At 44.7% G+C, this 12,290-nt stretch overlaps 1 protein-coding gene across 4 annotated transcripts in view; it reads right to left on the reverse strand.

Moving 5' to 3' along the window:
* GRHL2 (grainyhead like transcription factor 2) overlaps window positions 1-12,290 on the reverse strand; it is a 180,347-nt gene that overhangs the window by 14,364 nt on the left and 153,693 nt on the right. For 3 of the 4 annotated variants that reach the window (XM_054246362.2, XM_008983395.5, XM_035276695.3), the window contains exons 13-14: window positions 10,170-10,264; window positions 5,289-5,374 (exon numbers count right to left, since the gene is read on the reverse strand). In XM_054246362.2, coding sequence (XP_054102337.2) covers window positions 5,289-5,374; window positions 10,170-10,264 — 181 coding nt within the window. The remainder of the gene's footprint in view (window positions 1-5,288; window positions 5,375-10,169; window positions 10,265-12,290) is intronic. The other variant, XM_035276693.3, reaches the window with a different exon arrangement.

A 12,290-nucleotide genomic window follows, 5' to 3' on the forward strand; every position in this document is an offset into this window, starting at 1 on the left:
AGAGTTCTTTCCAAAACAGTAAGAGTTCAAGGGTAGTACAAACAAAACTATTCTTCATGGTAGGCATTTTTCATAAGTTGCAAGGAAGGAAACCAAACATTCAAAAATGGACATACTCAAGACTACACAGTCATGATTTGAAGCAGGTCAGGCAAGCTTCCCAGTCCACTCTCTCCTCTCATGCTGCTACACTTGCCCTTACAGCAGTGTCCTGACCTCACTCTTACATGGAGACTTTTTAAATGAAGGCAAACTCAAAAATATTATCTCAGTGAAGAATATAATGTCTGCTGAGTGTAAGAACAGCCCCATTTTTAAAATAACAGAACTCCATCCTATCAAGTGCCTTAAATTACAGACTCCAGGAAACCTGTGTAGGCTGTAGGAACACTGTCACCATCCCCAAACTGTTCCACAAATCTGTCTGATGTGACACCTTCTGACTCAACCCTAAGCTCCTCGGAAGGAAGGGTGGCAACACTGTTCTATCAAGATGACGAATTCACATTTCACCACCAATTGCCAAGAATTACTTTTTTAAAAAGAAAAAAAAACACGAAAACTTTTTTTTTTTTTGGCTCTTTATCCTCCAGTTCAGATTTTCTTCTACATCTAAATAATGCCTGGCTGAGGATAGGGAGCAATAAAAGCAGGTTCTCCAGTGGAAAGCAATCCAAATATCCCTGATGTGGAAAGAGCTGTATCAACATCATTACCATCATCTGCTCAGCTACTATCTACCGAATGTTTGTATTAAACTCATTTAATTCTCTTGATGACTTCACTTTATGGATCAGGAAGTTGAGGCACAATCAAAATAGTTCAGGCAGGGAGCAAAACAATGTACATGTTGGTACGAAGCAGTTGTTTCTATTTCCAAAACAACTGCAAGACTCACACAGTCACACTTTTACATTAGAAGGTGTGAATTCTGCTGGCCTTGGAAGACTGTGAGTTCCTTTCTCAACAGAGCGCATTTGGTCTTCCCAAGCCCTTGATGAAGGTCGTAGCCTAGACCCAGGCCAATTCCTAAAATCCACTGGGATAAGGTTATGAAATAGTCTGTAGGGCCATATCTTGGTTTAAAATTACCTTTGCAGAGATACGGAACCAAAACAGTGTCATAAGGTGACTTATATCATTCTAAGTGAATAATGCATGTAGGACCTTAGGGGAGAATCAGACTCTAATACCAGTTTCCAGCCAAGGTACACACCAGCCAGTGGCTCTCACGTTAGTGTGCTTCAATTCAACCAGGAAGCCTGTTACCAGTGCAATTCCTGGGCCTACCCCTATACAATCTGATTCTAAAGATCATGGGTGGGGTTCTGAAATGGCATCTTTGTTTTTTTGTTTTTTTTTGCGATGAAGTCTCACTCTGTCACCCAGTCTGGAGTGCAGCGGCATGATCTCGGCTCACTGCAACCTCCACCTCCTGGGTTCAAGAGATTCTCATGCCTCAGACTCTTAAGTAGCTGAGACTACAGTGCATGCCAGCACACCCAGCTCATTTTTTGGTAGAGATGGGGTTTCACCATGTTGACCAGGCTGGTCTTGAACTCCTGACCTCAAGTGATCCACCCATGGGATGGCATCTTTGAAAGGTACCCCAGGTGATTCTGCTGGGCCCACTTAGATAAGCAATGCCCTAGGTCCACAGTAATGAGTAGGGGACTATGTTTGTGTTTATGGGAAGCCATTTTCAACCAGTGACAGGGTTCAAAGTGATGGCCTGAGGTCAAGTATAATATCTCTGATTAAACAAGTTTACTTAAAAGTTAAGATTTTTTCCTTTTCTACTCACTGAGCATTTTTTTCTGTCTGTATAACTTTCAGTTGTTAAACACAATAAGCACCCACACAATGACATTATTTTGAAATTCAAAGTCAAAACAAAACATGAAGGCCAGCGTCACGTTGCCTTCTTGTCTTGAGATTTTGTTTAATGTGGGACTTTGGACCTGTGGGGCATAAAGATAATTACTTGGGAGCAGCTTTCTGCCTCTGGGCTCAGGAGAGAGGACCTCCCCACACGACTTCGGAGTTTCAGATGCAGATATCTGCCCGTTTCCACAGCCCCATTCCTCCGCTGAAATTTCACATTCGTGGGATATTACATAATGGAATCACGAGCAAAAATAACATTCTGCCTTTTGGACTTTAGAAAAGGAGTACTTGAGAAATCCAAAATCTGAGGATTTCTACCCAAACAATGGTTCAGTAACAGAGGCTAATTAACTGGATTTGGTCTATGCCGTGGCCGGCGGAGTTTCAGACCTGTTATCTCATTTAATCCTCACCACAGCCCCACGAGACAGGCAGTATTATTGTTTCCATTTTAACAATGAAGAGGTTAAGAAAAAGGTCCAGCTAGCAAGAGGAACAGCCAGAATCTGAACACAGGTTTTCTGAGGCCAAGCCCATACGCTGACCCCTAGGCTATACTGTCTGTATAGGATATATGTGTATTTGTTTTGTTTTATACACACACATTACCAATATACATTTGTATATACTAATATATATATACAATATGTCATACTGTATATATTTATATTATACACATACATATTACCCATATATGAGAGTGTACTGGTAAGTGTCACTATGGTAAAGTGTCATGTACCAGTAAGGTCCTGGTCTTACGAGAACCCACACCCTGAAATGAACACTTTCTTTCCCCATCCAGGTCCCAAATAAATTTAGGGTACAACTACAGTGAGCAGGAGCCACTTTTGTTCAAAATTCTACCTCCTCGTTTCACAGCATGCTTATGCCCTCGCTTAAACAGAGCCTGCTGTTCTTCATGGTCACTCCCAAGTTGCAGGGGCTGCTTTGTCATTCCAGATGGCCCCACCTGAGGATCCTGGAGGAATATCTCTTGCATTTTCCCATTTGCAAAACTTAGGATGCAAGGAGATAGCTCATGCTGGTGCTTCAATGAAATCTTTTCTTTTTAGACATAAAGGGGAGTTAAAATCAGAATTGCCGTAAGGAATCTGACCAGAGTCAGCCTACGGAACCTGACCTCTCTATGGCTTACAGGGTCAAAGGATGCATCCCTACCCCTCACCCTGTACCTTCAGCTAACCAAAGCAAGGCAGTAGGAATGAGCACCCACTAAAAGGGATCAACAGCCGGATGCTGCTGTGACGGGGACAGTAGGCAGGGGTTGCTGAGCTGCTGTTTAGGTGGGAGTGAAGGTGACAGTGAGTTCCAGGGTGGTCCAGTGCAATTCCATTTACAGAACGCTTACAGAACTGGTCAGATGCCATGGAAGGTAACGAAAAGACACCGAGGCAAAAGGAAGGCTTGGAGTGTAAGGAATCAATTCAGAAACAGTGTAGATCAGAGGGTCTCACACCCAACTCATCTCGGAATATTCTTAGGAGCTCGTTAAAAATACAGGTTCCCGATCCCCACTTCCTCCCTTCCTTGATCTACCTGCAATTCAGAAGTATCTGAATCTCTAGAGTTGAAGTCAGAGAATACGCACTTGAACAACTGCTTCTGTAGGTTTTAAACACCACTGTCCCGGTTAAGTCAGTCTTGGTAATACGGTCTTAAAGGCCAGATTGGAGTATGAAATTATCCAAAAGTTATCCAGAGAGGTCTGAATATTTTATGGGCTTTTCCAGCTTATTAGTCTATCTTCTGGCAATTTTAGACTCATTTTCTAAATCCTGGTTTATTTGAAGGGATGCAGGTCAGATTTTCGTTGCATTGATTTCTGTTTTTGTTCTCCCTTAATGTTAGGCAGATTCAGTAATGACAAACTCTATCCCATGGAAAAATCCTGTAAAACAAAATAGACGACCTAGCCCTCCATCAGTGTTCCTTAGACAGAGGTCCTTGATGCTCGACTTGGAATTGCCTGGGGACTTGTTAACAACAGATCACAGAGGGTGGCATAGTGACATTGGTAACATTCCGACATGGTTTTTAAAAATTTCTGGTTAATTTATTTTAGAAATGAATGCCAGATAGATAAATAGATAGATCACAATTCACCATTTTAACCATTCTAAAGTATATAATTCAATGCTGTTGAGTAGATTCACAGTACACAATATTGTATAACCATCACCTCTATCTAATTCCAAAATATTTTCATCCCTCCCAAAGAAAACCGATTAAGTGGTTGCTCCACCTCCTACCCCCAACCCCTGGCAACCACTAACCTGTCTTTCCTTTCTATGGATTTGCTTATTCTAAATATGCCCTATAAACTGAATCATACCACATGTGGCTTTTTGAGTCTGGCTGAGCAATTCCATGCCTTGAAACATACCCAAAAGAAATGGAAACAAGTGTTCAAACAAAACTTGTCCATGAATGTGCATAGTAGCAGTATTCACAAGAGCCAAAAGGTAGAAAAATTCCAGTGTCCATCAACTGATGAATGGAAATACAAAATATGGTATATTCATACAGTGAAATATTACTTAATCAAAAAAAAGAGTGAAGTCCTGATTTATACCACAATGCAAAGGAGGCTTAAAGAGTATCCCAGATGAAAGAAACTGTATGATTCCACTTATAGGAACTATCCTATATAGTTTAACATTTGGCTTCATAACCCAAGACGCTGTTCCAATGTAGCAGTTTTCCAAACCAACCAACAATTCTAAACTGTGTTCCCGGCAGTCATGTTGTCTCTATCACTATAAAAAACCACATCTTCGACAATATAGTTGTATGGGGCAGTGAAGGGGGAAGGGGTTGGGAGTGGGGGCAGTTAGAGATTATATTAGAAGTAGAGTTCTATTACAGTTATATTCAGGTGAATAACATATAAATGAAATGTAAAACAACTTTTTGCAAGTCCAAGGTGGGTAATACTAGACAAGGCCAGGGATAGGAAGGAAGAATCTTACTGCAAATCACCATAATTCTGCGTTATTTTTTTTTCCTTAACCAAGAAATTATATTTTTATTCTGAACACTTGTTGATTGCTTTTGTTTTGTATATATTTGAGAGTTAATCATATCTAATTTGGTTTCATACCGAGACGTGTGAAAACTCAGTTTTACCTTCCTCCATAGCATCTAACTGTGATTAGCCTTAAACTGACAGGGAATTAGCAGTTTTTCAGTTTCCTTCTCCTTAAGATGCTAACAAGCCTTGACAGTATGGAGATCGATGCCTCCACAAATCTCAGGTTTTTCTTGTTCTGCATAAAGCTCATTCTGAAACCATCTCGGTGGCTGCATGTTAGTACACATGGATTCCAGAAGAGAGAGAACACAGCAGGTTTCCTGGAGGCTGCAAGGGGCACATGGCTTACCGCTTCCATCAGGCCCTTCACCGTGGGAGACTTCAACATCAACGCATCGAACACATCGTCAGTCTCCTTCCTCACGTACAAGAGCACTGGAAGAGAAGGGCAGGAGAGCCACGTGACCGAGGGCCCACATAATTCCACAGCTGCCCCAGGGGACTGTTTCCTGTCACAAAGGCGTTGTAGGCTGGCACCTCCTTTGAAGCCTCAGACCCCCAGCCCAGATGACATTCAACAAGGGTGACTCAGACATTCCTATCAAGGAATGATTCAATGAGATAAACCAACAACCCGGCTGTAAGATCTTTGACATCAGTGTTCCCACTGGAATTTCTCCAGATGGGTACAAGACATCTCTTTCTGCAGCCTCTTTCTTCTATGTTATTTGTTCCTTTAACAAATATTACTGAATGCCCACCTGGGCCAAGAGGCTGTGCATGCCAGGAGCTGGGGTTGTAGCAGTGTTAGTTAACTCATGGCCCCTGTCCTTAAGGAGTTTGCAGTCCATTTAGTGAAGCAGGCATGCCTCACATAAGCAGACTAGACATGGGGTTATGAAGGAAAACGACATAGGGGCCTGGCCTTGATCTGGAGGGGTTGGGGGAAAGCTCCTGGAAGGGTCCTTTGAAGGAGAGATCCAAGTTGTGAATTGTGTTTGCATCAATGCAGGCAAGTGACGAGGTGGGAGCAGTGGAGAGAAAGGGAGGAGAGGGAGAGCAAACTCCAGGAAGATAACCAACATGTGCACAGGCCTGGGAGGGAGACGGGCACTTTCTGAGACCAGGAGAGGAAGAAACTTAGGATCTGTTCCATGGGGTTGGCTTTGACCCCAGAGTGTAACCCCTGCTATGGGCCCTGGTCATTTAAACTCTCCAAGCCTTGGTCTCTGTGAAGCAGAGATAATAATATCTGCCTTGCAGGGCTACTGTGAGGGTTACATGAAATAAAAGCCATGTGGCTCGCTTAGCCCAGCGCCTGCTTACAGCAAGTACCAGTCCTCGATCAATGGGGGAAGCAGCTGTCACGGTTCTAGTGCCCTCAGTGAGGTGGAGTACAGCTTTTCTATTTCTTTCTCTGCAAAATAACATTATGAAATTGAGAATGTAGAGAGTACGAGAAATGGTAGGGAGGTCTCAGCTATCTTTAAAGATGTGCACACTCAAGTTCAGAGAGGCTGAGACACTCCCCCAGGGTCCCACAGATGTGACACCTGCTGGCAGATGTTCCTTCCGCCAGCCTTGCCCTTCACCTGTCTGCATCCTTACAGCAGTTGTGTTCTGCGGCTAAGCTCCCAGAATAAACTTGGAACTGTCATTCAGAGGCCACCCTCATCCCCACTGAGTGGTTTCCCTCCTCCCAGGGAGATGGCTTCTGATTTTTCCTTCAAAGGGAAGGAAGAGGGTTAAGGCTGAAGCCCCGTGGCCATCTAGGGAAAATGCACAGGTCAAATAACGCTGCCAATTCTGGGTACCAGTGACACTCAGATACCAACAAAGCCAGAAACCAGAAAAACAAAGTTGAAGCTAGAAAATGAAATCAGCTCTCATCCAAACCCCCACCCCTCCTCCCTCTGCTCCCAGTCCCAGAGGACTTCATTAAAGCTAGTTGCTTCACAAAGGCCAAGTCTACACGGGTACACGTGGCTTCTGCCTGCATTTCTTTTCTGCAGGCTGTGGATGTTCAGTTCGTGTGGGGGGCAGGGAGGGGAAGAAAGAAAGAAAAACAAAATAAAGAACAAGTATTGCTGATTCTCTTCTCTTTACCAAATATAAAAGTAAAGTACCAATTAAATAAATAGAATGTGCCTCCAAAGATTTCCAAATTTAGTTCCTTGGAAGGAATATTTTATAGCCTTCATTTCAGCTAAAATAATCTAATGACCTAATGGCTATTACAAGAGGACTCAGTGTTAGCAGTACAAGGAAAAATAATTAGAATACAGGACCTCAGTTACATCCAGATAAGGAAAATTAAAGCCAAGGAAAAAAGCCATTGGTTGCTGCTGCAGATGAACCGTCTATAACTTCTCTCTACAGCCCCAAATAGGAAACGAAAAGTAATTTCCAGCAGGCTGACCCCTAAATTACATTCTTTTGAGACAGAATCTTGCTTTCACCCAGGCTGGAGTGCAGCAGCATGGTATCGGCTCACTTACAACCTTGGCCTCCTGGGTTCAAATGAATCTCATGCCTCAGCCTCCTGAGTAGCTGGGATTACAGGTGTGTGCCACCACATACAACTAATTTTTTTGTATTTTTAGTAGAAAGGGGGTTTCACCATGTTGGCCAGGCTGGTCTCGAACTCCTGGCCTCAAGTGATCCACCTGCCTGGGCCTCCCAAAGTGCTGGGATTACAGGTGTGAGCCACAGTGCCCCACCCAAACCATATTCTCTTACGTGTACTGCTTCCGCTGGATTTACAAATCTCTTCTGTTGAAATCATGGTCTTTGAAATGATACGGCTGCTACTCTTGCTTCAGGTGTGGCTGAAAAGTGTGAAGGGAGCACCGTGCCATGTTGATGGGCCTGAGAGAGGCACCAGGCAGGGCAGCTCCACCATTCCCCTGCTGGGCCTGTTGACAGCAAATCGTGGGGCGTGCTGGGCTCACAGTTTACCCACACAGCTTTCGCAGGGAGTCAGCTTTCATTACTCTGCAATAATCACTCTGCTGATAGTCGCAAGAACAACCGTTACACGTACCAGGCATTGTGCAGCCAAAGGCAGGTAGCCACATGGCAGCCCGCCAGGGACTCCCACCCAGCTACCTTGACAAATGGCCACAAAGTCAAAAACCTATACTCATGGCATTAGTGATAATTATGCTCATTCTCTCTTGGAGAACTTCTAACAAATAAACAATAGACGACAAAGTCACTGAGCCTGATTCTCCTACTTGTCAAAGACCGGCTCAGTGGATGCTCCAAGCAAGGGGTCCAGTAACTCCACTGACCTTTTCTCAAGAAAAGTCACTCCAGGGGAAAGTGTCCTTTATTGCCGAAAGGTTACAGCGCCCTCATGTGTCTATGATTCAGATGTTTCAAAGGCCACAGCCCTATATAATTTCTAGCGGCAAGTTTGGTGCTGGGTTCACAATCTCAGAATAATCTGAATAAGAGTCTTTGGATTAACCTCAGGTACTCTATGTGAAGGCTAGCCATAATTAGCTTCACCGTGTGATTCTGTGATTCCTGATTTCCGTGTCACTGCCCTGACTCTATAGAAAAGCCATCCAAGAATGAAGTTCAAATGTACTGCAATATTTGATGGTGAGTTTGCAAAGTCAGAAATTCTTTTAAAAGTTTGGTGGGGCATAGTGGCTCACACTTGTAATCCCAGTACTTTGGAAGACTGAGGCAGGCAGATCACTTGAGCTCCAGAGACCAGTCTGGGCAACATGGCAAAACCCTATTCTACCAAAAAATTAGCCAGGCATGGTAGTGTGCACCTGTGGTCCCGGCTACTCAGGTGGCTGAGGTGGGAGGATCGCCTGAGCCTGTTAGGTGGAGGCAGCAGTGAGCTGAAATCATACCACTGCACTCCAGTCTGGGTGACAATGAGACTGTCTCAAAAAAAAATTTATTTTAAAGAAACTTCTGTAAAGATTTAAATGTTTCTAATGTAGCATTTATGCTGTGTCCATTCTGAAGCACTAATTACTTATTCACAGTTATGATAATATCACTTAACTAGTTACAACAGTGAACACAGAGTGCTGCCTCTGTGTGTGATGCCAGCCTGAAATGTCTCCCAGGTATTAACTCCTCAGACCTCATGCAGCTCTGTGAGGTGGGCGCTCCTGCCATCTCCTTTTTACAGATAAGAACTCGGTGGAGCAGAAGGGTGAGGAACCTCTCCAAGGTCACACAACGGTAGGTGGCTGTGGCAGGATACAGCGAACTGACCACAGCACAAATCCCATCACAACACACAGGAAAAATAAAATCAAATTTCTCAATAACAAAGCACTCAAGTCTATGCAGATGGCAGGCATATTTAACATGGTGAACTGACTCACTGAAAATCCATACTGCTGGGAGGCTGAGGCAGGAGGATAGCTTGAGCTCAGGAGTTTGAGACCAGACCAATGCATTGAGACCTTGTTTCTACAAAAAACTAAATTAGCCAGACGTAGTGGTATAGTCCCAGATGCTCAGGAGGATGAGGAGGGAGGATAGCTGAAAGCCAGCAGGTCAAGGCTGCAGTGAGCTGTGATCATGCCACTGCACTACAGCCCGGGTGATGGGGCAAGACCCTGTCTCAAAAAAAAGTCTAGTACTGGCTAGGTCTTGGGTTTCTAGAAGCCTCAGTGTTGGCTGCCGCAGGATAATGGGGTGAATGTGCACCCACACACTTTCCTCTTACTCCAAGGGAGGGCAAGGGATCGTGCATGGCATTGACATGCTGAGCAAGACGTGGACACAGCCAGGCTTTGTTTCTTACTCTCTTGGTGAAGCAGAGTAAGACCCTTGACTGAGAGAAAATGAGTCAGCGGTGATACCACAAAACCTAAGGCTCACTGATTTGTGTGAGATGAATCATTTGCATGTATTGAATGAGGCTGAATCTCTGCTTCTTATGAGGTGTGACTGCTACACACACACACCCCCGCCAAGAGTTTCATTGTTAACCTTGTACCTCACTGCAGGATGAGTCTGTTTATTCATTATGTTCTCCCAAGGCAAAGGAACCAAGGAATAACGAATGTTTACTTAACCTGTTTAAAATGGCAGTTTAAAGCAAAGGAGAAGACTACAGCCTTCCCGTGTGAAGAGAAAGTCACCAGGCTGGCACAGAGCCACAGGGCCCTGGGCAAGAGGGCCGCAAGCTCTTCTCGGGAGAGATACCCTGCACCCCTTCTGGGAGGGCATGCCCCAGTAGGAGAGATACCTCGCTTCGTCCCTTCTTCTTTCATCTGCTTAGAAGGCACTGGACCAAACTCCTCTTCCATGGGCCTGAACATCCGTTTAACAAGAACACTGCTGCTAGAAAAGATAAGCAGAAATCCTTAAGTAAAACCAGAAAGGTGTCAAAACACATGTTCATGTGCATGTCAGTTTCTGTCTTTTCCTTGGCTTATACCATCCCTATGCTCCGTAACTGGATCCACTCACCAACCTCCTTCCCCTCACAGGTCCCAAGCAATCCCTGTCTGAAGCAGCACACACCACTAGCTTCAGGGCATGGACACAACGTGTGCTTCCCGCTGTGGAATATGGATGCACTAAGGTGAGACTTCACGGTTTTACTCACTCCGTCCAACACCTATCCCTTCTTTCCGCTCAGGATCGAGGCTGTGGGGAAGGAAATCCCCAGTGTCGGTGTGGTGTCCAAGTCACATCAGCTCCTCCCAACCAGCTGAGGCCTGGGTGGCCTACCCCTTTTGCCAGCCCCTTGGGGCAAAGCAGTGACCTCTGGAAATGCTGTGAGTCTGCCATGGGTTCTATGATGCAGCTGTCCTGCCTTCCTCACACTGTGCCTCTCCATCTGACTGCAGCAAATGGACTGCAGTGGTGGAAGTTCCTTAGACACTCAGACCTCGGCTGCACAGGCCTTCGTTACTTCTCAGGAGAGGTCTGCAGTCTCCCTTCCCAGAAGCCTGTGGTGCTGAGGCCCTGCATGTCCCCAGCTCAACCAGTTCTGATGGTTCTCCATTTCCTCCCACAGTCCCTGTCCATTCTGGGCACCCTACGCAACGGGAGGATTTTTTTTTTTTTTTTTTTTTTGAGAGAAACAGAAATCAAGAGGATAGAAGTCACTGGTACTGAGAAAATGCCACCAAATGGAGTCTTAAAATAGTAAGATTCAAACCTTCAATGGAGCAGATGCAGGTTTTTAGAAATATTTAGCCTGTCTAAAGATTTCTGGGACCCAGTGCTGATCACTGTTCCAAGACACAATCCCAGATGCCATAATTTTGAATGCTGAAATCCGAAAAATATGACATGAGGGATTTTAGACTTCAGGACTTTTGATCTTTTGAGATTTCAACATTCAGGATTAAGGCCCAAGCCCCCGGGACCGGGCCCGTGAAACGATGCCAGACAGGCAGTTTGGCAGAATTATTAAGACAGGAACTCTGGGACCAGATTGCCGTGTTTAAATCCCTGCATTACAGTTTGCTGTAGGAGCCTGGACCTGTTCCTCAACTTTCTTGGGTCTCAGTCTCCTTATCTTTCAAAGGAGGCTGTTAAGGAAATTACATAAATTCCCATGTGTAAAGCACTCGCGTGTTAATACCCAGTAAGCACTCTTCAAGAGTTAGATGAAGATGATGATGATCATGATGACGATGACAAGTTGGAGAGACTAGAGGAACAGAGGGCTTGAGAACAGTGAACAAGGCAGACAGTTTGAAAGAGGTGAGAGTATCCATTTACCATCAGATAGTGGACATTCCAAACAGCCTCTTTCGGTCCAACTGAAAGGACTAATGTCGGTAAAGCTCCCTCACAGGAGATTGACAGTATTATCAGTCCCAAGCTTTCACGACCATGAAAACCTTCAACTCTCCATCAGCGTTATTGTCATTATGAAGTTATATATCAATTCTCAAGTGAAGCTAATGGTGGGGTCTAGTGGTAAAAAGAGCACATGGTATGGCCAGGTGCGGTGGGTCACGCTTGCAATCCCAGCACTGCGGGAGATGGGGGCGGACAGATCACTTGAGGTTGGCAGTTTGAGACCAGCCTGGCCAACACGGGGAAACCCCACCTATACTAAAAATACAAAAATTAGCCGGGCATGGTGGTGCATGCCTGTAATCCCAGCTACTCAGGAGGCTGAGGCAGGAGAATCACCAGAACCTAGGAGGCAGAGGTGTCAGTGAGCCAAGATTGCACCACTGCTTTCTACCCTGGGTGATACAGCAAGACTCCGTCTCTCAAAAAAAAAAAAAAAAAAAAAAAAGATACAAAACTATAAACAGTCCCCAAAGCATTTCGATAAGTCTAACAGTTTATTTTACCTTCTCTATACATCCAGAAGGTATATCTGTCCTTTGAAGTCCTT

Source organism: Callithrix jacchus, chromosome 16, assembly GCF_049354715.1.
Source record: "Callithrix jacchus isolate 240 chromosome 16, calJac240_pri, whole genome shotgun sequence".
NCBI lineage: Eukaryota > Metazoa > Chordata > Mammalia > Primates > Cebidae > Callithrix > Callithrix jacchus.